The sequence below is a fragment of the Passer montanus genome, unplaced genomic scaffold, assembly GCF_014805655.1.
Source record: "Passer montanus isolate IOZ18808 unplaced genomic scaffold, ASM1480565v1 scaffold40, whole genome shotgun sequence".
NCBI lineage: Eukaryota > Metazoa > Chordata > Aves > Passeriformes > Passeridae > Passer > Passer montanus.
Window position 1 is genome coordinate 6784358 of NW_024368819.1, and position 27942 is coordinate 6812299.

Below are 27942 nucleotides of genomic sequence, written 5' to 3' on the forward strand. Positions count from 1 at the left end.
GCTGAAGGAATATTATTATTTGGCATTAATCCCCTAGAAATTTTAAGGATAAATAATATGCACTAAATAATCCATGACATACATGTTCTTATAAGAATATACAGATAAATAAAGTTATCTAATGAAGAACAGTCTACAAACTGTTGGGATTTTACCTAAAGACTTCAGTGAAAGCTACTGGAACTCTGCCACTAATTTCACTGGGCCCAAGGTATAAGTCTCCTATCTTCCATTGCTTTAATATACATTCCAGAGGGTCCTAGCTGCTTGGAGTTTGCCCTTAAAACCTCAAGAACTAAACTGGAGAAATCAACTGAATTAAGTTAGAATTGGCTTCTGCAACTAGTCTGTTTCTTTATAGCAGAAAACAAAACTTTGTGTTTTGGTGAGGCTGTGTAGTGAATCACAAACACACAGCGATTTAAAGGGGTTTTTTATTGTATTGCACAAGGTTTATGCAATCCATGTAAGTACTGTATTGAAGGATCCACATTTTGCAAACATTGGCTGTTGCTGCACACATCACTAGCATTGTGAATAACCAGTGCCTTCTTCAAAAAGTAAAATAACCAGTTGCAAGTTTAAGCATGTTGTGGAAATAAATGAAGAAAAAAGCAAGGACTATTAATACATATTTCTCTTCAAACACACAAATATACAGTTTTCAGAAGAGCACCAATAATGCCAAGCAAATATTTTGATGAGATACTGTATGTGTAGGCTCTGCAATAAAAAGCCAATATGCACACAGAAAATATATTTCAACTTTTAAAATAATTTAACCATAATATCTTGCATGTGTCACCTGTTTACAACATAACATTTCATATACAATGTCAGGCCCAAGCCTCAACTTGTGTAAATTTGTGCATACTCATTTAAAACAGCTGAGACTCTGGACCAGGTATTCAAGCTGAAAAAGCCTTCAAACTGCTCACATCTGAACTCAGAGTGGTAGTATAAGACCAAGGAAGTAGTTATGGTGAATTTATAACAGAAATGGTACTATGGAAAAGGATGAAAAACCCTCAAACACAAGGTTCTAGAAAGAGGCCTACATGTAAAGTGATATTGTAATAATTTATAAAAGTGAATAATTAGTATCAGTCTCCTTTCTGACATTAAGAGATTATCCCATATTCAGAAGCCTGTAGAAGTGAAGTAAGTAAATGCCACAATCAGTATCATCCTCAAATGCTGTTTCTTAAGTTTCTGATCATTAATACTGGTACTTCAAACATTTTATATTTGCTGGAACTGATTATTAAAATTTACCTTTCTGATATGAGAATTTAGTGTAATAAAAATCATGAAAAACAATAGGTAAAAAAATAGTATTTTAAGAATATTTTTAGAAAACTCATCATACAACTGCAAATACAGCTCATTTTTAAGCATCTTCTTTTGAACTGTGGTCTTTTGTTTGTTTTTAAGTGAATCACTTATAAAGAAGCAAGGGAGTACCAGTTCTAAGATTTATTCTTGTCCATTACATTGAGGACCTCATCCAATAGTGAGGGCCCCAAGTCAAGTTGTAATGAGAGAAGAGAGCCTGCAAGATCTGAAAGGGATTCCTCTGACTTAGTCTTGGTTAGTTCACATGAAAGCCGACTGTCATCCAGTAAATCAACTGTTTGCCAATCAGTGCATCGTTCAGAAAAGCTGGATGAGTGACTGTCGCTACCGTTGGTAAAATGTGAAGAAGAACCATTTTGCTCCCATATGTCATCTTTGTATGTTTCTTCATCCTCCATCTCTTTACCTTTCTCCTGCAGTTTTTCTTCTATTACTGGCTCACAGCTAAGCCTCGGATTTCTGGATGACCTGATGGATTCTTGCTTTGAATTAAATGTCACTGGTGACAATAAAGGCAATGTAAGGGCTTGAGAACCCCCAATGGCAGGAAGGGAAATAGCATTTTTGAGCACTGGTGATGGAGTTTCTGTAAACATGGATTCAGAAGTGCTGTTTGCCCTTAAGAATTCATTGTGGATACCAGACTGGCTAACTCTGGTTTCACCTTCATTTCCAGGCAACAGCTCATAGTTGCCCTGCAAAAACGAGATGTCTCCAAAAACATCATGCTGTCCCTCTTTTCCAATGTGTATGGTATGACGAAAATCTCCAAGTGGAGGACTGATCATATCAGGAGATAAGATATCCCTTAGTTTGAATTTCTTCCCTTTCTTATTGTTAGCAGCTTTCAGGTAGATGGGTGTCTTGGCTGGCATTTTGCTTGTAGTTTCTGAGAGAAGTAGTTTAAAAAAAGGTTAGGGAAGGAGAAGCCTCTTACAAAGCCAGTTCTTCTCAGGATACCTTCAGTGTTAGCAATTTACATTGTCATTTTGAACCACTCTTGCACACAAAGTCTTATTCTTCTGATACAGAGAACTGTGAAGGTAAATGTCTCCCACATCAGCTCTTCACAAGGTAGAACGCAGGTTTTGGAGCCAGGTACCAACCAAATGCCCCGCGAATTCCTCAGCTTGAGAAAACCTGCATGGGATACAAAATCAGGTTATCATTAATTTATTTTTCATGGTTCATTCAATCTTGTCTTTACCAAACCCCAAAATTAGTAATGGTACTGACAGTTCCAGCCTGCAGATTAGCTTTATGATGTTGCTTCTCTTCATTAGGCAAGATAAAAGAGTTCAGATTAACAAGGGCCACCTAACCTTTCTCTGACTCCATAGCTTTTTTAGAAGTCAGACTTTTTAGACACAGTTGCTGAGCACAACTCATTTGATAAGTATCATTATCTTAATCTTTCTTCTCCTTATTATGGCATTCAAAATGCTGACATTTAAGAGCACATGCAGAAACACATTTATAACATTAAAAAACATTAAGTTTTTGGTAGATCCAGGAAGACTGACAGTCATTCAGAAAACTGTTTTCAATATGGACTAGACTCCCTTGATTTAGATAACTGGGTAATCAGATTAGCATTCAGATACTTCCAGTTAGTGGTGGAACACTCACAAATTGTAACATTTCCAGTAATTGTGCCCATTTAAACAAATAGTTCTAGGAACTAGAAAAAAGAGCTCTTCCAGGTTTTTATAATTTGTTAGGAACATCCAAACTCACATGCTTTAGAGGAGACTGATTCTTGTGACTATATTCTTTAGGCTACATGAATTCTTCACAGCAATTAGTTATAGATTATCTCATGAATTATGCAGACCATGAGGCCACAGTGATTTAGAGTTGCTCTGTGCAACCAGTTTTAACAGCCTTTGCAAACCGTGCTGTCCTGCTAGAATGTGGTCTTTGAAAGGCCTGATACAGCTAACAAGGGCTAACAGGCTACTAAGTCAAAAAGCTATTGAAAAACACTCTTCTTTAATAGTTTAATGGTATATTTCTTTCTTATAATGTTAGTTCCTAACCCTTGGACACTCTCAGAATGAATGTATTTTTTCTCCTGGACATTTTTATACATTCTTCTATTACGTCCATGCACCACAGATCGCCCATCTCATTAGAACACTCAGCTACAAATCCCTCACCCTTTGTCCATCACCACCCCCACTGTGCAAAGGAGATTACACAACAGGACTGCTCTGCACCATAAGAGGAGGGAAGCTGGCTGTAACAAGGGCTACTTTTGCTGCCTTTTACTTATGCCTTGGCAGGGTTTTTCCTTCACCAAATTAAGCCCAGTACGAATCACCAGGTTTGAAACTTAGCACTGTATGGCTACACACCCAGGATGTCAAGAAGCATTCAGGCATTTTAGCAAATCGTTTAACCACAGTAATTAGTTCCTACAGCTGGGTACTTAACTCTGCATCACAAGGGGAACTGGGAGTCTAGCCAGGTCAGTGCTTTGGTTTTTTGATTCCCACCAGGTATCTACTGCATTTTGATAATGTTGAAGAACCCTCCCCCACAAAATATATCAGATGTAAACAGGTTAAAGTTGAAATACAAAATAAGTTCAAAAATTTACGAGGGCATTTTATACTTTCAACGTCAATTTTGAAAGTACAATTGATTGCATCAATCAATTAAAAGCATTTCAAAGCTTCCTTCTATACAACAATAGTAATTCATTAGGATCTGCAATATACTAGGAGATTCACATTACTCCATTACAGTACTGCAAGATACAAAAGTAACTCCTAAATAAGATCTCTACGTGTGCCACCTGCAATGGGAACAGAACAAATTAGTCAAATCAACCTTGCAGTTTTAAAGTCTAAAATTCACTGCATTGTTCCCCCCCGTTTATTACTCTGCCCAAGCAACCCATTTAACTAAACAAAATGTGCTCAACTCTACAGAGAAGACTATTATCAAACAAAGATGAATGGTGAGGTTGATTTACAGTTATCTAGTGGACTGAGCTCTATCTCACTTCCTAGAAATAACAGGCCAAATTGTCTCTGATTTTAATTTCTCATTCTTTAAGGTCTTTTAATTTGAATGAATGACAATATAATGATAATGTAGTCCAAAGTCATGCCTGTTGGTCACTAGCTAAAAAACGAAAGACAAATGATAGTTCATTCAAAGCTTTCATGGCTTCCACCACTTAGGATCTGTATCAAAAACCATTATAACCAAATTCCACAGGGAGGTTTAAAAAAAACCTGAAGGTCACAATGAAACATCTGAACATCAGGAAATACTAAAAAGAAAATGTAAAATAACTCCCAGTATAAATAGCCATTTTGACATACAAGAAAAGCACTATATTTTATTTAGCTCATCGCTCAGGGGGAAAAAAATACAAAAACTCTGAACGCAGTACAAACTTTTGGATATCCAAATCTCCTTCAGTTCTTGCACTACGAGACAGCCCCAGTAAGGGGCAGTGTAAACCCACACTACCTGAGATGATGCTGCAAGAGACTCCACTATCAAGAATTATAAACCTCCTCTTTAGAGCAGTCCCTTTCATTGTGAAGGCCTTGCCTTCCATTTGGCCAGTGCAAGAGGCTTTACATTTAAAGAGAAGAAATACATGCTTAGTGCAAGCACCATTTTCTCTGCTGAAAACAAAGGCTACTCTTAATGCAGATTTCAGCACCCACAAGTTTTGGAAATCTGCCAACTACACCTTTTAAATAAAAGGGCTCTCTTCTCAATGGACAGGCCTTCCATGTACAACAATAGCTTCAGAGCAATTTTATTTTGTTTCTGCATACCTGTACTCTTTGTCAACTACTGCCTAAAGGAGTGCAGATTTTTAGCTACTTCAAACAAATAAATCTGAAATACTAAGTCTACAATACTATTTTTATTCATACTTAATTTACAATTAAATAAGAAAGAACCCATATCAATATTTAACATATAGTATACATACACACACATATATATAGTAGTTTTTTTAGTTAGAAAAAAAATATAAATCAAAATAAGGCAAATGAAAAAAAAAAACTAACAAGACTAAGTCTCCAGCTCAAATCCTAGAAGACAAAAAAACCAGTCCACAAAATTTTCACAAGGGTCTTAACACACTCCCTGCACTCCACAAGATTTAATGGAATCTCAAGTGCACACGGGCTAAGAGAAGGGACACAACACAATGCAATCTAGATATCATGCTACACAATAAATTTCTCCTTGTCTTTAAATGAGACCTTTTTCTGATCTTACTGCTAGAAGAGTCTCTTGTTTTGACTAATTTCAGCTCAGTAACTAAGTGATTGTATAGCTAAATTGGAAAGCTGAATGAGAAATTACCAGAAAACCAGAAGCCTGCAATCCTGGACTGCCAGCCTACAGTGGAAGACCTTAATTTAAGAGAAAAACAACATGAAAGGGTTTTCATTCCAGTTGAAAAGATATACCCTATCCTAACAAGATCCAAGCATGAGCCAAACCAGAGGAATTTCAGCCCAGTGAAAATTAAAGTTTTCGTTTGGCTGTAGTGCTTGCTCATTTTCATTCCTATCACTTCACACTCTCATATAAGTATTTTGCCTGGTAAGAGAGACTAATATTTTTAGAGGTGCTTCTCAATCCGCCTTCTGTCCACTCAGCAATCATCACCTTCCACACAGCTCAAAGTTTTCCATGGATGCCTTAGCTTATTCCATGGTCCATTTTAAAAAGACAGACTATCAGCAAATATCTCAACAGCTCAACTTGCAAAGCCAGAGACAAATAAGGGTCAATGTGAAAACTTTTACTTGTGCACACATCCCAAGAGACCTAGATACTTTAGCAAAGAAATTAGAGAAAGAAAACCACATTTCCACAGAGCAGAGCCAGAAGCAACTGAGTCTGCTGGGAGGCCTCTGAGCTTTCTACAGGGCAATCCTTTGCAAAGGCTCTGCCTTTACGCATCACGGACTAGAAGCACATGAAGCTCAGAGAAAGGCCTTTCCAAAGCATAATTTAAAATATAATTGAATTACCTTGGGGAGCAAGTCAGTTAGAGAAAACTGAGTCTGTACATTATCTAAATATCCAAATGAAAGCAGAGTAACACAGCAAAAGGCAGACATAAACTAAGCAACAAGCAGCTGCAACTTTTCTACATGATGAAGTATCTGCAAGCATAGAAGAATTAGACTTTAGGGCTTCATTTTAGATTTTAGCTATCAGTACCTTTCAGCAGTACAAACAAACTCTTAAGAACATCCTGGTCAATGCTTTTACTTTCACTATGTCTGAAACAGCATCAAGTGTAAAACATATTTTTATTGGTTTTATAACAGGGGCCTTAATTCATGCAGTCACAGTTCTGAATGCTAGTGAAACACACTCCCAGTTAACCTCAGGTACAAGAAAAGCATCAGATGATGCACCACAGAGCTTACCTCTCGTGTTTCTGGGGACTCAGGTGTCCTTATTAACCACCAGAATCTGAAGACAAGAGGCCACAAGTCTGTCCACTTCTAGACCATGGCACTAGCTTTCCCCTTATAAAGCCACTACCTTCTAAGTAGCTTAAACCATATCAGGTGCTAACACTTCTCCCTCCAGCCTGTTTATCTAAATTTACATCGTTTATAAGAGGTACAGCCTTTGAATTCATCTGTATTAAGTCAACTTCCCTTGATCAGTTTAGAAGTCCTTGTCTCCTTTGCTTCTCCTTTCATCAACAAATTGGCACCTTCCTGATTAAAGTTACAGATCTAATTACTTTATAAAAACAATCAGGCTAAACACACTTCAGTTCAACTAATTTTCAACTGCACTCAACTCACTCTCCTGATCAATTCTTACCCATTTCATTGTGCTGTCACCTACATTATTTAGAAAATGAAAAAAAAAAAAAATTCCCAAATCATTCCCACAGCTACAGAAGCACAGGTCAAGAGAGAACCTGACTCTATGGCACAGCTGATTAATTTCTACATTGCCCTGAAAAGACAGAGATGCCATGTGCTAGCTGTGAAGGTGTTTGTCCACCCTTCTCTTAAAATTCCCCATACATGCAGACTACATTCATTACTTTACTTCACAGAGGTCAGTTATCAGAGAATATGCACCTAAAGTGTTCCCTGTTCCAATTAATAGAATAAATTATTAAGTTGGGTCCTGATTAATAGAATAAATTATTTTATCTATTCTAGCTATGGAGAAATTTTAAAAGAAATTAAAAATTAAAAGGCAAAAAAACATATAAGGATATATTTTGACTTCCCTTGCTATAAAACTTTTTTCCCCCACATAAATCAAAGACAAGTAGTACACCAGCTGTGAGTTGTCCACTTGAAGAAGCATTAATTGCCACTAAGTGTAAGCACAGAAGGGACAGGCTGCATACAGTGTCTTTCTCAACAGGTATCTTCTATTTCTCCAGCACTCTCCTGTTTCCCCCCCCCTCCCTAAAACCCAGATTCATAAACAAAGGAAAAACGAGTTCTTGATTTTTAATTTTTGTTGACTCCTTTAACTCTTGCCACCCTGCTTCGCACTCTTTCAAAGAGACTGACCTCATGTAAATCATGTTAACCAAAGCAGAGAACACTTTCAACTAATTTTAAACCATTAAAGTACTTGTATATTATAAGGAAATGAACGAAGTAATTAATCTAAGAGTTTTTATTTTAGCTTGTAAGAAAAAGAAACAAAGGAGAGCAAACCTGGTTTGGAGGGGAAGAGGAAAAAAAAAAGAGGTCTAATATGAGCAACTGGCCTCAATCTCCACTTATTATTTTGTTCTTTATCAGTCTGAGATTACAAATGCTCTTTATCAACCAGAAACCTTCATCCTTGTTATGGTACTTGAACACTAACCAAGTTGTTTCGCAGTCATCCTTTTTGAACAAAGTGAACAGGGGGAATTCCTCATGTGGTGATAGTGGGGGAATAATTTTAAGCCTTCTGGTATCTCTCCCTCTCTCTCTTTTGAACCACCTCCAATTTTTCAACGTTGTTTTCCAAGCAAATCAGAATTAGTGACAATATAATTCTCCCTAACAGCATATATGAAGATAAAAATCACTTCTTTCTTCCCATTACCACTGCCTTGTTTATAAACAAGATCATACTTCTGCTCTTATTCTCACTCTCTTACAACAGGAATTTTCCTGTATTTACAGGGTAGAATTATATTACAAACCATTTAAGAATTTTTGTGCTGGTATAACAAAAACAAGTTCTCCAAGCAGAATAAACTATACTGGAAAAAGTAGAATTTGTTATCCTTGCCTTTTATTGGTTCAGAGTGGGCATCTCCATTTGAGTTTTTTTTTTAGGATCGATATACAAATATATCAATTGAAGCAACAAATTTTGGCAGCACAGCCAGGGGCGGTGCTCAAGTTACACTGTTTGTCCAGTAAGACTCTACTCCTTTTCTTGAAGTGAGGAAAGCTAAAAAGCTTTCCAAATTATCATTCTCCAGCAAATAAACTGGATTTACATTCTATAGGATAAAACACAATGCCATACTTCCAAAAGAGAGAAACATTTTATTTCAATGTACTCAAGCTGTGAATCCATAAATCAGTCGAGCTTTCTCCATCTCCCTCACCAATATACTTCTTCACCAATATCTATCACCTGCAAATTAGTACTACAACAATTTTGTGCTTATTTGGGAGATGCTCATAAAAATACTATGCAACCCATACTGTATAAATAGATCTCTGCATTCTATCAGTAGAAATACATCCCTCTTTGATGCTGACTTATTTTTGACATTTACTCTGAGATTCTAAATGTTTTTAATACATGTTTGTTAACACTGTAGAGAACTAACATTTTTAAAATCTGTTTGTGATGCAATAAGAAAATAAATGCCTTACACAGTCTGTTTTTGCAACTGTGCTTATAACCACTCACTAGAATACTTTAATTAACTCACTCTATTTTATCAAGCAATTTTTTTTACCTTTCAACAGGTTTAAATCACAACTTGCTTTGAGCTTTGAAAAGTTAGCATCTTTTCTAGAACAATAAAAACCTTTTCTTTTCTCCTCTTCTCCAGAGACAGGGATTTTACAAGAGCATCGTATTCTGTTGTTCAGCTTCATGGATTGAAACAGCTCTCTCTTTACTACCTTCTCCTTAGCTTTGTTGGCTGGTACATTCACACATGCATTTAATAGCATATAGTTCATTGGCTTCCAAAAACTGGATGAGCGCAAGCCCGTGCAGATTTAGGCAGAGGTGCATGTCAGTACAAGGTGCAGCACAGCACGTTAATATAATGCAGCCAGCCAATGTGAGCTTATGCTACATCAAACAGACTGCACGCTGAAGCACAGTCACACATCTCCTCCTACAAAGTCACACATCAGATGAGCAAAGAGCTGGGTACCATTAACTCATAAGCCACAAGATGGACAGGCTTAAAAACCTGTCCATCGGTTCTCTTCAGCCGTAGGGAAAAACACGAAATGGGACAAAAAAAGAACTCCTCCAACCTGAGCCGACGTGCCACCTAAAAGCCTGGCAAACTGCTCTGCTTGAAATCTCAACTGTCCCCTGTGATGTCAGCCAGCACTCATCAGGTCAATTTAAGTGGATTAGGAATCCACACTCCACACCCTTGGTGATTCTGAGCAGGTTAGCATAGATGGCTTTCTCTTTTGACACAGAGGGTGTAGTGCCTTAGCCCAACTCTGCTTTCAAAGCCTGTTTAAGAAGTTCCCACCTTGGATTCCTTACTCCACCTTGACGGTTCCTGGTTCTGCACGGCAGTTCCTTGTACCCCTCGCAGACAGACGGACCTACAAGTCACACTTCAAACCGGTCACAGCCGCAGTCCTCTCCACTGACTCAGTTTACAGGACAGGCTTAGCAACAGCTGCAGCTGCCCGACGGCAGTGCTTCAAGAGAGATCGAGCCCAATATAACTTGCTGTCAGAAAGGCATTCTCTCCTTCCCCCCTACTGTGTGCACACACTTGACCCCTTACAGGCCAGTTCAGCACACAACAAGGTGAAAACTAACTAGGGAAGGGGTCTAAAATCACAAGGCTTGGCGTGAGACCGTTACTCTCTGCTGTAAAAAGTCCTTTCAATAGCTAAGCTATCTTTTGAGACATCACTCTTAGAAAGCAAGGATTTGTGGCAGAAGGGCTGGGCAATCCTTAACGGTCTCTTCTGCAAGGAAAAATGTCCATGGAATTACATCTAGACTTTATGCACTCCTGATGCAAAAATGGCTTTGTAGCTCCACTTGTTTCTGTCTTAGGGTTCCCAAGACTGCTGTCATACTGAAGTTTTTCTAACTTTATTTAATATATTCATACTAATTTTGGAAAAGACCCTTAGCTTAAAATTTCCGTAATTGCTAGCTACTGACAAAAGGCAATCTAAAATATAAGGATCCTGCAAGGTTTCAAGAAAAAAAACCCCTCAACCACCAAACCCACAAAACCCTGCCATGAACTCCTGACCTTCAATTCTCAAATATGCTTCATCTCTAAGTCAAATACTCCTTATCATCTCCTTGAAACACACAAGTGACATAGGCATATCACAATCACCAGTTCTATTATTCATTTTTCAGAGTGTTTAAATAAGTATTGACCATCTTTAGTGGCTGATAAACTAGTTTCAAAACAAACTTGAAAGCCAGGGAGCCCTCTATAAGCAAAGACTAACAATTAGGTAGAGATATATAGATACAGAAAAATCTCAAGTTGCACAGGACTTTTTTATTACACAGAAGAAGGATGAATCTTGTGCTCTGTTGGAGCTCTGCCTCCTTCAGAGAGTTGAATGGTCATCAAGATGAGAGCAATTTGATGGTGTTGGGGTAGATGGAAGAAAGGAAATGCTTCACCTCACTGAATTACTTTTTTGGTCCAACTCACGCCCACTTTAAAAAAGGGAGCTGAAATCACAGAGTAAATAGGCCTTCTAAAATTTTGTTATCTATGTTCAGTTTCAAGTATATTGTTAGTACAGCTAAGGTTTATCACCCTTATATGAAACAAAAGGGAAAACCCAGAAATTACATCTTCACAGTGAGTTTATACTCTATTTCTAACAAAACAACTCCACTGTTTGAAGGCACCATTTGAGCAGGGGTAAGAATCTGGAAGAATAAGTGACAACTGGAAGACATGTCATATTCTGGTGCTGCTCTGCAGCTTGTCAGTGACACCTGCAACATGCCCCAGCTGACAGGGATGCACCACACTGGACAGCAGGGAAGGGGTCCCCCCTTCCTCCCAAGACATTTCATTCTCATACCTTGCATCGCTTTGTACTCAATTGATCAGACTTCTTTTTTTTCTGGAATATATCAAGTAGTATCAGGGTGAATTCACACTTTGTGCCAATAGTCGTATTTCACACACTGCTCTTAAAACCGGTCAGAGCAAATGAGTCTAATTTGAAAGAAATTAATATACTCAGCACTTGTAAAGAGGTGTACTGTCTGAATATTCAGAGTGCACAGTGGCAATCTGGTTCTAAAGCTAGTTTACTGACTAGCTGCTGATATTTCTTTCAAACTCTAAATCCCACATATTTAATTAAACTGTCCAAAATACTGTTGTCTCAAATCCCACTAAAGCCACCTTCTCAACGCTCAGGGTTTACATCAGCTAGCACTCAGCACCTATCTTTGCATTATTGTAGCCATATTTCAAAAGATAAGTATAGACCTAAGACAAAGCTTAAGCCAAATGGTGAATGAGATGACAGCCCTGGTACAGACTGGACTTCAAGCTCGCACGTGAGGCAACATGAGAGGATCAGTAAATGGGTCAGGGAAGCATCTTGTATCCAGTGAACCCAAGCAGACTCGGTGTACTGCAAGTCAAGTCCTGTCTTTGCAAACTTCTGGAAAAGCATTTTGCAGACATTCATTTTCTCTCAGCTCTCTGTAGGGGCTCCTGCTTAGAGCTTTGCCTCGAGACTGCAAGAGAACATAAATCTCTCTGTTCAAAGGTCAATATTTCCAAGTGCTCCAAAATGGACGTTTTGTTTTCAGAAGCAGTGTCAAGGGAAGGCATACTGGCGGCAAAAAGAAAACTTCTAGTGGGCAGTCCCATTAGGGTAATGTAATCATGACTCACGCTCCTCACCCATTTCCTGACTGGGGCTGTGCATGATCAAAAGAAAGCCAGCCACAGCAATGCTGCCGCTCGTTAATGTTAGCTGGCCTGAAAGGATTACAAACTACCAGAACACAAACTTATTGCAGAGCATCCTATTTAAAGCCTGACATAAATCGACACTGACAAACACAGTGGCGTAACACCAGCCAAAACAACTTGCCTTTGTTGCGAGAAGCAAGTTACAACTTTTATGATGATTTCTCCCACCTGAACCAACCCTCTCACACACCTCTGAAACCCTGTAAATCCTTGGGAGGATTGCTACTTAGTATCTAAACACACGCAAGACGCAAGGACCTGTTGGAGAGGATCACACCGAACTCAGACTGCCGTAAAACTACCACCTCCCCAAAAAGGCTGTAAAAGAACATACAGATGGGACAAAGCACAAATTGGGCTTAAATGTCTCCCACCTTACAAGAAAAGCGCTGCATGAGGCAACTTAGGTCTCGATGTTCCCCTGCTGAGCATCCCGAGTGAAGCGTGTGCTTAATGATGGAAACTGCTGCTCATTTGTATAAAGACTTCTTCGGCAGAAAACAGATTTCAGATCCTTGTTGGGATCTTGGTCACATTTAATTTGTTCCAAAACCCACATTAATGAAAATCCCTAAAATAATCAGATATTTCAACAGATACTAGGCTAAACATTAGGTAACACATGCCAACACCCAGCTGCACCTCTCTGCAGCCCTCACAGGCCAGACAGAATCACAGAATCATTCGGGTTGGAAAAGACCTTTAAGATCATCAAGTCAACGAGACAACTCTTTTCCCTCCCTCCTCCCTCAAAAGCAGAGCTAGGAGCCTACATTTGCAGGTCCCTTTCACTCCTTCACAAATGCCAAGTGTTAAACACGCTCCTCAGCACCAGATACTTCCAACAAGGGATATCAAAACAGAGAGACTGAAGTTGACCATTACATACATAATCCATTGTCAAAACCACTGTCCATAGATTTAAGACAGATCAGCAGCGGCATTTCACTCTCAGGATACTGAGGAGACCTTTACCAGGTGTCTGACAGCCAAATTCAACCCAAATTTAACAACTGTCTTTTTAGTAATGCCTCAGCTCGCCATTTACTAATCTCACCCTTCTGCCCCTCACATTAAACAGAGTAGAAGGGGGCAACTGGTGGGAGTAGCAAAGTGTTGCACAAGGCAAAAGTTATGTTTAGGTCTGACTAAACCAATACCAGCTAAGTGTACTGAGCCTATACTTTATCCAGGTTGCAGTAATTACTTCAGAGTTGAGAGAAGCTGGTTCTGAAACAGAGCACACAAGGCTTTATATTGCATTGTGACACTTGCTGCTGGACTGTTAAAGCTCTGTTCATCTTGTTCATACAACTCTAGCAGCACAGAAATGAGGTGTAGCAATCCCTTTGGGCATGGATGCACCTCGGTATTGACCAAGAACGAGCTGTTACCACATGCTGCAAGTCCTTCATGTACCAATTTATACATCTGGTATGGAGAGCAGTGGTGTGTAGGCAGAAAAATAAAAGAACATAATTCTGGGACCTACTTTCCCATGTAAAGGGCATATTTATTTACTTAATCCTTTAATAAGTAGGGAAGATGAAATGCTACCTTACTGCAGGCTATTTAAAGCAAATTTCTAATGGTTCTTGCAAGCTCCAGGGAGTCAAAATTCAAGCCATGGAAGGAGCACTACATTGCTTAGTGTGGTTTACCATTCTTCAAAAAATTTAAGAAAAGATGACACATTTTAGAGTCCAGGGCACACAGCTACAGTGCTGACAAAAACTTCTGCTGGGGGAGAACAGAAAAGAAGCAAAATAAAACACAACAACAACAAAATAAACACTGCAACACCAACTCAGAAAACAAAAGCAATGTAAAGATTGTCAGAAACCAAGCCACCTAAATAAGTGGACAGGTATTTCTGATTTTCTTACTGTAGGCAAAGGAAGAGAAACTGAGGTCAATTTCCTTGTCCTGAGTGCAAATCCAAACCATACCCAGCAAAAAATCCCCACAACATATAATAGTGTAACAATGCATTAGGATTGCATTAATTTAAGGCATAATGTGGGCCTCTCTTCTCTTGTTCATATGATTCTTTTACAAGAGATAGCATCTGTGGAAACACAGGCAAGGAACAAACTATAACTCCCTGAATTACACAACAGCAGAGACACTACTCAAGAAGTTTAAGAGGGTATCAATGTCTCAGTGTTGCTGCTTCAGTACTGGACCAGAAGAAAATACTGGATAATGTACGGCCTGTTCCATAGACCCTATGGATATAGCTCCCTTGGGAAGGAAGAGAAATACCACAACTGAAAGACTCTGAAACAGTTCCAGCAAGACATGCACAGTAACTTCCAAAAGGAAGATATCACCCAAGTGGCATTCCATCTTTCCCTCTGTACATGCCTGCCAATCTGGATTCACCAGAGGTATGCCCCTTCTGGCTGCAGAAGCAGTGGGCAGCATACCTGGGCTTCTTCCTTGGAGCCCAAGGAAATCCTTACTGCAGGAAAGTATTAAATAGTTCACCAACAGCTACTAAGATCAATGTAAAAAGTAGTTCAGCAACACCCCTACTGCTATAGTCATAGGCTTCCTAAGTTAAACCACATACTTGAGTAAAATGGGATTTTGTTGTTGTTTTGTTTGTTCTCTCAGACCACAGCACTAAAAAGGGTTAATCCTACAATAATTCAAATTAAATATATATCTTCTTAAACAAAAATCCAGCCCCAGATACTGCTGTTAAACTTTTGCTATTCCTGGAAAGACCATAACCCATTCACTTGAGAAGACAAAAATGGGAAGAAACAATTTAGCATGGGAAAAGGAAAAAGGTGCGAACAACAATGAAAACAAAAAAAAAAAAAACCCTGCACCTAGTCAGTAAACTACAACTCTCCAAGTACAACACATTAGCAGCTTGCAGGAAAACAGTTAACTTTTTATAGTCACCAGGTTCCCAGATTAATGGCTCTGATTGAGTTCACACCTCCAAAGTGAGTGTTTCAAACCGTCTGAAACAAGCCAGGCAATTTCACCCAGGGTGCCAAGAGGCTGAAAGAGCATTACATCTTAAAGCAAAATCTCAACTTTAAAAACAAAAAAATTGTGAATACCTGAAAAATCCAGAGACTCTTAATCTGACTTGCATTTGGACTATTATGCTCCCAGTGACTTATTATCCAACAGAGTGCTGTTTTAGAATTTGATTAAGACTAATACATAATAAAACTTCCTTAATACCTCTTGCTAATTACCTTTCTTATGCAGAAGACACAGGAAGTTTTTGTATTTGTTTTATCAGACGCCAAAATATTTTTCTTGAGCTTTCCACTGAAATTCTGTAATTTCCTACATACCTGCAAATTGCCATTTGCTCCTGAGTCAAACACTTTGCTGATAGCTTTAAAAACAACTACGATAACTCTCTGAGTCACTAGTTTACATCTTTTCTCTTTCAACAGTAATTGAATCAGTATAATTATTGGAGGCTACATTGCAAACCAGATCAGAATCAAAACTCTTGCTTTACTAAATATATGACAAGATACAAAACTGGTACATGTGCAATGGAAGGACAACTTGCAATATACACAACTTTTCTTTTAGCCCAGTACATCCACAGAAAATCACAAATATTCTTTTTTTCCCCCGTCACGGAATCTCAAATCACCTATGAATTCTTACACAGCAGCTTAACACGCCTGATTTCATAGGAGATTCTCTCCATTTGCAGGCCCTATAAGGTAGTGCCACTCCCAAGTCAGACTAATGACACAAAATAAAATTGTAGCTTTTTTTCTATGGGCATTTGGAGTTGTGTGAGCTTTTTGCTCAGCAGGACTTGCAGCCTGCATTACTAGAGAGTGCTCTTTAAACTCTTTGCTTTCAATTGACCCATTTCAGTTCAAGAACTATCTTAAAATGATCTGCACTGGAAGACTTAGAATTATGGGGAAAAATCAACAGGTAGATAATGAAATTGAGGGATGGAGTGGTCTTGATCAATTGTGTCCTGATTTCAGCTGGGATAGAGTTAATTTTTATCCTGGTAGCTGGTAGAGTGTTGTGCTGTGTTTTAGATTTAGGGTGAGAATAATGTTGATAACACACTGATGGCTCGGATGTTGCTAAGTAGTGTTTACACAGAGTCACTGGCTTTTCAGCTTCTCACCCCACCCCACCCCAGCAGTGAGCAGGCTGGGGAGAAGCTGAGAGGTGACATGGCAGGACAGCTGACCCCCACTGTCCAAAGGGATGTCCCATAGCATATGGTATCATGGTCAGTACACAAACTATGGGGAAAGGTGGCCATGCACCACCGCTCAGGAGCTGGCTGGGCATTGGTCAGCAGGTGGTGAGGAATTACACTGTGCATCCCTTGTTTTGTATATTCTACTTATTTTATGATTATCCCTTCCTTTTCTGTCCTATTAAGCTCTCTTTATCCCAACCTATGAATTTTACCTTATTTTTCCCACAATTCTCTTCAAATCCCACTGGGTGGGGAAGGAGTGAGCAAGCAGCTGTGTGCCGTTCAGTTACCTGCCAGGTTAAACCACCTCAAGCTGGTATCTGAACACCAGCAAGCCACTTGAGTTTTAACAGCAGCCCAAGTCATGTGCTCAAGATTAAAATGGAAGACTAAATCACAAAGGCCACAGTTTTATGAAGGAAGACTGTGCTCAGAAACAGAAATAAGAAGTCAGAAGAGTTAACCAGAGTTAACCTCATCCTCTTGAGCTGTAGTCATAAGGGGCTAGTGCAATTCCCTGCTGCATGAGAGAGCACTGAGAGGTCCAGTAATTTTGTATTTGGCCATTACCATGTCCAGTTGCTGTAGCCACAATTCCAAGAGGATACAATGAAACAAAAGGAAGTTCCAGCAAAGCCACAAGACTGACACTATCACTTACTTTTCACAGAAGCATAGAAAGGTTGGAAAAGACCTTTAAGATCATAAAGTCCAACTATTTAGCTTCAGTTTGCCAGACTGCAGCTAGTCAAAGCAAGCACAAAGGAAAACATACATTTTTGGAACAGTAAGAACAATTTATTTAGGCTTATGGTAGATTCTCTGTCATTTGAATATTTGGTTTTTTTTGTTTTTTTTTAAGAAATTACTATTGTCTAATTCAAACAATTCAGGCAGAGCCAGAAGTCATACTGACACAAAACTGGGTAACAATTCAGGAAAGGCCTACAGCTTGCCATAACACATGTTCCCAGCGGTCTGGTCTGACCTTTATCATTCAAGACATCAACAGTATATTCCCCTAAATTCATGGCATTTCTCTTAAGAATTAAGCATTTGGAAAAGTATTTTTATCTCAGTAAAGCCACACTAAATTTTTAGAGCTTTTCTGCCCACAGATTGTGTTTCTTTGCCTATCAAGATGATTATGAAGGTTGAAAGGGCAAATCCCCTGGAAGTTATCAAAATAGACCTCTCATCAAAACTGTTGTGTTTGAAAAGTTCTGATCTTTCAGCACAAAACAGAAAGAAAAAAAAAAAGTAGATCTCTGTGATGGACACCACTTCAAATCCCGCATGGAGAACCAAATAAATTCTGTCCCATCAAATCACCATGAACAGTCTGAGATCTGCAAGCTTTAAAAGCTGTTCTTCCTTCAACACTGCGACCAGAAGGGCACCCATTTCACAGCAACTTAGCCTCTTCAAAACAAACAATAAAAATTAACATTTTAAAGTACAACTGTCCAAAAGGGGTATCTAAGATCCATCACCAAGTGGAATCCATGTCCAACTACAAATACTCGGTTTTGAAGAAAAGCACAGTTAAAAAAATTGGATGTGGCTTCATTCACTTCTACTCAAAAAAACTGACACAGTTCTTGAATTTGAAAATACAACTGTAACTTATTTTCAAATCACATCTCCTATGTATTATTACTACTGCAAAACTTGACTCTGGGACCATATTTTTACTTTCAGGATACTTATCCCAAAACTACAAACTTTGAAACTCAGAAAGCCCAGTAACTACCGCCAGCTACCTCAGCAGATGGATTGAAAGAACACACTGAATCAGAGCACCTGAAAAATCATCTGGCACCATTTCAGTCATGGATCTTAAATGTACACACACACACACACAGGCAGGTGCTCCTACTTCTGCAGATAGCACTTTTATTACAGAAAGAATGCACACAATTTCTCAGATGATGCCTTTTTAACACATCCACCTACACTTCAGCTGTCTTGAAAGCTTTCATTTTAAGGTTTATTTTCAGAGTTGTTTATCAATATCTGACACTGCCATTCAACATTTTCTATCCTCTTCTGCAGCCATCTGTATGTGTTTGTTTATTGGGAGGACTAGAAGGAGGTGGGAGAATTTTAACCAGAGTTTTTAAACTGTTTCTCTAATGAGATAAAACAAAATGATCTAATTCTACTCCCCAGCTGTACCATAACATCCTTTACTCCTATGAATACGCAAACCATCAAAATCCACAACATTGCTAACAGGCTCTGGCACTTCTCTACTTTTAAATGTGTCTTCTTCTCCTGTCATTCTGAATTACCAAGAAAGGGAATGTCAAGGTGTTAAAGTGTATAATTTTTTACAAGATTCAGTAGCTTTAATGTCTGACACCTAGAATTTCTGAAATCCACTCTATTGAAAATATCAGCCCTCATGCTTATGTTGCTCCATCCCCACAAACAACTCAGTTGGCAGGAACAGCCATCAACCCAAACTCAGATCAGTGATGGAACATCTGTATAAAAACCAGAGATGTGGAACCAGGAGATGGAGGACAGTGGATGTGGGGAAGGGATTAAGGCTTATTCATAGATGCAAGGAACAAAGACATTTACACAGGCTTGATGCAGGAAAATTGGTTGGAATTTAGCAACAGGAGTAATTTGCATGTTTAGACTGTTCATTTGGCCATTGAAGCCTGCTTCCTTCCTTGCAGATTTTTCAGTTACATGCAGATTATGTATTTGTATTTTCAGAGATTATTTGGATACACTTAAAAATGTACACTTGAATGGATATACTGTTCATACCAAAGGCAATGCCAAAAAGCTTCCAATTTCTCTGTTGTTGCTTCATTAGATAACAATTCTGTCATCTCCTCTTATACAGCTGTCAGAGCATCTCCCAGTAATCAGAATGTTATACCATGCCCAAAATACCTTTTTTCCAATTTTTATTTCTCTACCAAGGTAGAGGCATGGTTGTACTCTCAAGGCAAAATAACTACTGCAACTAACAGTGAAATTAATTCTCAGACAAAAATGTGGTAACTGTCCACAGCATAAATTGCATGATTATTCAGCACTTCCATTTGGAGAGGCAGGTTTTATTTCTGCCCTCACAAATTCCTTTGGGAATTCCTACAGATTAATATCTTTCTTGGACTCTTGCTATTCTAACTTTTTTTCTTTGGGACCAGAAGTATGCATTTTTAAGAGAGCTGTACAGTCCACTGCTATCAAATGGATTATTTTGTTGTCCTTGCTGTTGACCTCAGGGATCTTATCTGAAAGACTCCAGAGGCTGAGATGGGTATTCATACTGCCTGAAGGTACACGAAGAGAAAACCAGAAGAAATACAGCTTCTCTTTCCACAAAAATCACAGCAAGCAAGTGGGGAGGGACATGCAAAAGAGAGCAGCAGCCATACAAATTACTGATCTGCTCAGTCCACTTTGTTCCTAACAACAGATTTTCTATTCAGTCTTGAGGACTTCTGCGTGCCACTGATTATTTTACATGTTAATAATAAGAAACAAGTTAAGCAGAAATGCTAACAGTAATGAGCAAACCTTTTCATTTAAGTCTTTCATCAAACTGACTGGATGCTACCCCTGCCTTCTAGGCAGGATGACCAAACTGAGCAGTGAATTACTACAAATTTGTATTACTGCAGCATCACACCCCTAACCACAAGCCAGGCATCCAGTATATTAAGAATTACACACACATAAAATGACAGCAACAAAATCTCACAGAAGACAGTTCTCCAGCTGTTGTTTCTTTTGGGGCAAGGAATATTAACAGAATTGTAGCTGCTGTGAACATCACCTTCCTCCTATTTCACCTTTCCACTCCAACTGTTTGGACTGAAGCAAAGTACTTTCCTGTATGCCATATATACAGCCTATGCATGGACATGCTACTCATTCTTCACTTTTGTATTCCCATCTGGTTTTCAACCAATCAAACAGAAGAGACCCCCAGATCATTACATCTTGCCCTCTTATGAACCATGGTTATTATTCCAAGGTCATCTACTACAGGAGCTATGAGCAAGCACAGAACAGCCCACACTTACACATGATCAAGAGCAGTAATCTATGGTATCCAGAGCAGAAACACTGAGCTGCATCTGACATGCAGAACAATTAATGGCACTACTCCTTCCTTGTCCCTCTTTCACTCACAGTGTAGTTCTCCTACTGTTCACACCTTCCTTAAATTGGGTTAAGCCCTTACATTATTTGGAGGAGCAATGAATGTATCCTTCAAAGGGAAACACCAAAGACTACATAGCCACAAACCATCCTCCAGATGAATAGAGACAAATCATGGAAAAGCCAAAGAAAAATGCCTTTGCAAGGACCACAGTGCTGGGGAGAAATGGCACGGCTGGCCTTTACATGGCATGACAAAAGGCAGAACCTGCACCTTCTTTTCTCTTCACCCTCACTGTGGCATGTGCAACTTACAGTTTCAAGGATGCTTTTGTTTTTATTCTTTGTGGTTACATTCACGTGTACTCTCAAAAAAGCAATGAGTCACATTAATGGTTCAAATGACATGGATGGACCTCATAAAATTTCAACTGATTAGGCTATCATTTGAAATCTGAACATGAGAATACTGATCTAACCATCCTCTGGGAACAAATTTTGACCAAACTGAAACGATGCTTTAGTTCCAAAAAGACAGTTTATCAAATAATCCACAAATAAATACAAAAAAATAATATTGATGGCCATTCCCCTGTAAAATTTCATTAAAAGCAGTGGCAAGAGTGCCTTGAAAAGATCCTGTCACAATGAGGACAAGACATTTATGGTGTGCACCTTCAACACAGCGAAGAGGAAAGAAAAAACAAACCAAAACATTCACCTTGGACATTCACCAAAAGTCCACCACACCTTAGACTAATGTGTGCTTCAGTTTCAGATCTAATTTACCCAATTTCACAAATAAACAGAATTTAACTAAATCAAAATATGCACTGAACCATATTAACTGAGTTGAAAAAGTAAAGTTAGAGGTTTCTAAAAGATACATAGGCCTTCATAAAAAAGATGTATGTAAATATACACAATTCAGGCTTTACTTAGGTAGGACTGGAGATACACATAAGAAAGAATAAAGAATGGAACTTACTCCTGATCAAAATATCCTGATGGATAAAATTTAAAAGGTTAGATTTAGGAAGTATTAGAACAAAGAACATTTAAAAAAATTGTTCTGGCATCATAAGTTATTTTTAAGGTTTGAAATTACTGAAGTATTGATTTTTTGGGTATAATTTAAAAGCTTTCTGAATGAGAAGAGGTCATAAGTGCTGTCATATATTTATTAAGAATATAAAGGAAATATAAGAAAAATAAACAAAAAAGTGGAAGAATATCAATAAGTACAATAGTCCCCAGCAACATCAGCATTATATTCCTGTACATCACTTGGTACTAGTGCATCTCTCAAATACTAGAAAAAACACCTGCACGAAAACACTGTCTACTACACAGGAACTGACCTACTCACATAGTTTGAGAATACCACCTTCTTATAAAGAGCTTAAGGAGCTTTACTCGAAGAGGAGAAACAGAGAAAGTATTTATCAAAGCAGTAAGATCCATTAGCTTCTTTTTCATTAGGATCTATTATTCATGCTCTTTCAGGGATTAGGATTTCTCCTGGTGAGGATGGTGACTGAGAGCTCTGCTGGCTAGGGAGCTGGTTTCACAACCTCTCTGCAGAAAGGCTTCAGAGATGCTGACTGTGGTAGCAGCAAAGCACCTTTGATCCTCCTTGCAGAGTATCACTGAGAATTATGAACCCCATAATTAGAAATATCATATGTAGAGCACTAAGGTTACAAACACAAAGTTAGAAAATCCCAAGATTATATTATTTGTGGAATCATTTGATTCCATCATCATCTGCACTACCCAAACTAAGACAGAGCAGGGGCTTCAGCTTTAGCCCAGAATTTCAAACAGATCTTATTTTTTTGCTATGTCTCACCTAATTCACCCCACATACTACATAAGGCAAGAGGGCTATGAAAAGTAATATGACCTTAATGCAGTTCTATATCACCATTGTGATATATTGACCATAAGTGACTTAATGCACTTATGTATCACCATTTTCTACAGGCTTTTGCCAACTTGTGGATACTTGCTTTTACCAGAAAAACTTGCTTTTACCAGAGTTTTGGGTTTGCTTGACTTGAATGTTATACTGTATAGATTTCTTAGCAGGGAGGGGAAAAAAGGAAATTTCAGACTAACAGTTTGCTTTTATTTACTATTTTTATGCTAGTGCCTAATATTCATAAAGCAAAAAAACCCACATTTGGAATGAAGACTGAACACCTGTTTCCTCTGTTTTAGGCACAACACAAATCCTCAGATACATATAAAGCTTCTATAGCAAAACAGAGAAATGGACTTGAAACACCTGGTATTTCAAAGGGATGAAAAAAAAAGGCATCAAGCCCTACATTTTAGATCTTCCAAGCAAAGATATGAAGTAGTATTTATTTTTAGAAAGTTCTTACAGATGACTGAAAAAAATTAATTGCCATGTAAATGTACCTAAACAAGCTTGCAGACCTGATTAAGCAAGTCATACCTAGTCTCAGCTTGTCATCAGCTCTTGTATCTCTGCAAAAGGTCAGCTGCTGTTTATATGTAATCATAGAAAAGTTCACTTAGCTCGTTCAGAATGAGACCCAGTACAAAAACTCACAGTATCAGTCCATTTAATTTCTTATCTAACATGCTCCCCGTTGACCTTTATGATAGAAATCAAAGCAGTGTATCAGATTTGGTGAGCTCTTCTCTATTATTCCGTGCAAGTAAAAACAGCATGAACACAACATTTACATAGTTAAGTTGTATGTTGTTGCTTTACCACACACAGTGGGGGTTGAAACCCTTAATGTGGCTCCCTGGCATTCATGAGATACTAGGTCATCAGTTTTAAAAGTATTGCAACACTCGCTAATTTCAAAGATAAGAATAACTGTAATTCAAATTACTTGTGCTAAAAATACTTTTCAGTAAAGTGGTCTTGCATTAAAAGCTACTAAGATCATGCCCATACAATCTAGTATGAGCATTCAAAAACGACTCACATTTTCAGAGTTTCAGGCACTAAAAGTGCTACTTGGCTGCAGGCTCAGTCTGTAAATGGCTTGCAAATGGCTTACCCTTCCTCTTTAAAAGACAAAAACACAACACAAAAAGGAGTAAAATACATTCAGCAGTTCACTAGCCTCTCAAAAGAAAAATCTTACAGTTGCTTACAAAGATTATTGACTAACTGTGCTCTTGTAGACTTGACTAGTGGTAAAACCATAAGACAAATATTTGTTTCTATACTTGACTACTTATTCCACAAATATCAATGAAACTAAGTAAAGGTATAAATACATCTTGTCACCCTAGCCAACTCTGTCCTCTTGTAATCATCCCATTTTATCTTGGCAGTGTGTTTCCTGAGGCTTTACTGGGTCTTGATTTAACCCTTGAACTATGAGGAAGTCAGTCGTGTCAGCCAGTCCCAGCTGCTCCCATCAGACTCACCTTCCCAGCAGTCACCATGCTGCATCAACATCGCTGCTCAATAACATCAGGAATGTCAATTATGAGTGTAAATACAGAACAGTGTAAAATATTGCAAGTAATGTTCATCTGCATGAATGTGTCAACCAGAAATCTTTCTTATTTTAACACGGCACTAGAAGTGTGTCTCTTCTTCAGCATGAGCTTTACTTGAGGTCATAAGTAGTTGCACCTTATTTTGCCATCCTGCTTCACACAGGATGTTCTGAACTCGGCAGAAGAGCCAGGACTCTGTTCTCACTGCTCCACCCAGACACATCCCTTAGCACCCCCGAGCCACTATCACTGCCTACTGACCCGTCTGCTTCTTAGGGAGAGGAAACCATTCAAAAACAGTCCTCTCTACCCAGCAGCCGAACACAATTCTTCCCACATCCTCATTTTAGTTCAGACTTCAGGTTATTAGGGAAATTCACCTTGCTATCAAACAAACAAACAAACAACCTTCAGCCAACTGCCTTCCCTATAAGCACTGCACTCATGGAGATACCTCGGTTTTTAGGTACAGACCACCCAATTAGTTCAGTTTTACCACTGGGGGAAGGAGAGTTCTCCATGAGATGGTTCAGATCTTGAGAAAATATATTTACTCTGACATGATCATAAGGAGGGGGGGGTGGGAATAGATGGTTTTATTTGTTTGTTTCCAAAAAGTAAAATTTGCATGGAGGAGGGTGAAAGCCTGTGGTGTTTTACATCAATATGAAAGGCCAAACAGGCATCAGGTGACCTGATGCACAGCAATTCTGTTAACTAGGGTGAGGAAGAAGATGAAGAAGTGGTCAGAGAGCATTGCTAGGCCCTGGGACACACACGGTCTCACTGGCAAGAAGTAAAGAAGAAACTGACAGCAAATTCTGCATGGCAGAAAGAAATTCTTTTATATGCAAGTTCCCTTTTCTTCCCCTATCTGTCAAAACTTGGGCAGAGGACAGAATTTCTTCTAGAAGAAGCCATCTAGGTCAGAAGACTATAAACCAAAGCAGCCTCCCTAATTATGAAAAGCTGAGAGCAAAGCATGTTCTGCCATGAACTGTGGCTTTTGTTGGTTACAGTAAAGCTGATACAAGTGGTTTGGAACAGTTTTGGATGCCTCTTTCAAGTCAATGTGACATCTAGCCGCAGCAGTCAAACAGGGATGGTGCAGACCCACGCTGCCGCTGCCTCAGGGAAAGAGTGGCTCTGGGCTGCCTCTTAGGTGATATTCATCTCTTTCTTTTCTAAAACTCACCCAGGCCACCTCCTGGTGATTCAGGCTGGTTTTACCAATCACAGAAGAGGGGCAGAGGTAGTTTCTGCAGCCTGGCTTTTACTTCTGTGGATGTGCAAGGTGCTCCCCAGACAACAGTAACTGTGATTACCTTTAATCTAAGGAGAAGATAGGCCCTATTGTTTCCTTCCCAGACACCGCTGGCTTATGCTGAGGCCAGGAAAAATCATTCCCTTCCACACTAAACCACCGACCAAAGAACCTGCTCAGTTCCTCTCCTTCGCATGCTGTAATGCAAAACAAATGTTCAAAGCAAGGAGTGCCTCCAATATAGGAGTTCTCTTGCTTTTCTGAATGTTTCTGCTGAAAGACTATTTGTAACACACCGCAGAGTGCAAGTAAATCTTACTGCTGATGCTAAAACAGACTGAAGCCTTTCAGTACAAGACACTTTAAAAATAAATCCCTGCAACAGAAATCACCTGCTGATACATGCTTTTATGTTTAGCCAGCTGCCAAGATGCCACATCTGTCACTTCTTGTTTCCAGAAATGTGCTTTCCTTTTCTGTAGGGAACGAGAAAATGCTGCTTCTAGAATTGCGCTGAGTATCATGATGCCTTTTTTGGTATCTCTGTCATTCCTCTAAACATCTGAGCCACGGCACATGGATTATAAGATTTCTGGTAGTGTGCATCTAGAGAATTGTTCATCTTTAGATTTTCATACCTTAAACCTTCTGATTTTTTTTCATCTACAATTTCCTGAACAATGTTACATCCTTACAACCTATATATAACTGAAATTAATGGTCTATGCATAAGTCCTTGCCTCCCCCCGCCCCGATATTTTGCAAAGGAAAGTAAGAGATCAAGATCGTATTTGTTACATTAAACATTTCATAATAAGACTTCTTCCTATTTTTAAAACATAGCAACAATCTACAGTGACGCAAGTCCTAAATTAATTGCTTCCTCTATTTTGGTCTCTTTTAAATTTCAACTGAAAATAAATCAAGTCCTTTCTATTAATCTACAGCCCGCATTTCTTCATCAGCAGCCCAGCCTGAACTCTTAGCTTGACAAGCAGCACCACACCGGGTACTGACTTGCCCCAGCGCAGCGCCTGCCCTGGGTGCAGCCCCAGCCGCGCAGGGAGCAGCGCACTCAAGCGCACGGTCATTCTCAGCCCGCGCAGGAAGGCGCGGCGCAAGGGGACACAGCGCACAAAAAGGAGCGCAGCCTGTTTCGGGGTGGGTGTAGGCTGGGTATGCCTTCTGCCTCCAAGGCAAGGACATAATATCAGGTATGCCAAAACACACTGGGATGGAAATTTAAGCCGATACAGGGGCGAATTTCCGCTCGGAATTTCAGTGATGTAGAAGCACCCCGAGTCTTTCTAAGCGACAGCTCGGGCATGAACCTCGCGAGCAGCCAAACAAGGACACTAATCGGTACTCTCTCTGGCTGCCCCGAAACGCGTAGCCTCCCTCCCAGCCCCCCGAGCGTGCGCGCTGCGGCCCCGCCGCCGCTCCGCAGGTCAGGAGCGCAGCCCGGCGGTGGCGGCCCTCCCGCTCCGCGCCCGCTCCCCGACTCACGGCGCTGCCGCTGCTCCCGCGCCGCTCCTCCCGCCCGAGCTGTCTCCCTGCCGCCGGTGCGGAGCCGGGAGGGCAGCGGGGCCGCCCCTCCGCGACTCGGGCCGAGCGCGGCACCTGCGAGCGTCTGTCAGTGCGCGGGCGGCGGCGCCCCGTGTGCCGGGGGCGCGGCGCGGGGCCGCGGGCGGCGAGCGGCTGCCGCGGGGAGGAGGCGCCGCGGGCGGGGAGGGCGGGCTGCAGGGAAATCCTGGCACCGCGGAGCGCCGCCGGGGAGGCGGGCAGGGAGGCCGGGAACAACCACAGTAACAATAAAGGGTTCCCCCCACACCTTTATTTTTGAGCTGTTTTGCGGGGGTGGGGGTGTTGAGGACAGTCCGAGAGGCCCTCCCTACACCCTGGTAGTGTCCCGGTGAAGCGCTCGGGTGGACAACCCCCCCTTCCCCCTGTCCCCCGAGCACGGTCAGCTCCGGGGGTGTGCTTTAAAGCCAATGATTTTTCACCCAAACCCTCTTGCCCCTCACCTCCTGGGCGCCCCGATCCGTCAGGGGTGAGGCTCAGCCCGCTCTCCGCCCGCCGCACTCATTCATCCCGCCTGTCCTCCATTATTTACGCGTTGTTAAAGAGCGCTCGGGCTTTCAGGACTCGGCGGTCTGCGATTTGCAGGTAACCGGCAAATACTGCGAGAGCCGGCGCGGCGCAGGGGCGTCTCCTCCCGCGCGGCGGCGGGGCCGGAGCGGGGAGCGGCGCGGAGCTGCTGCGCGGGGCGCGGACCACTCAGCGCCGGCCAGGAGCCCT

The 27942-nt window shown here is 40.2% G+C and overlaps 1 protein-coding gene across 2 annotated transcripts; it reads right to left on the reverse strand.

Annotated features, from left to right (window-relative positions):
- Positions 1-416: 416 nt before the first annotated feature.
- On the reverse strand, positions 417-27942 carry CDC42EP3 (CDC42 effector protein 3). Of its 2 annotated transcripts, none has more exons than XM_039718957.1 (2): positions 27669-27942; positions 417-2496 (listed from the first exon to the last, which is right to left on the reverse strand). In XM_039718957.1, the coding sequence occupies exon 2, from the start codon at positions 2229-2231 to the stop codon at positions 1470-1472; it is 762 nt and encodes a 253-aa protein (XP_039574891.1). In that variant the 5' UTR covers positions 2232-2496; positions 27669-27942; the 3' UTR covers positions 417-1469. The 2 variants fall into 2 exon arrangements, with proteins under 2 accessions (XP_039574891.1, XP_039574890.1); XM_039718956.1 differs by lacking the exon at positions 27669-27942 and adding an exon at positions 27151-27342.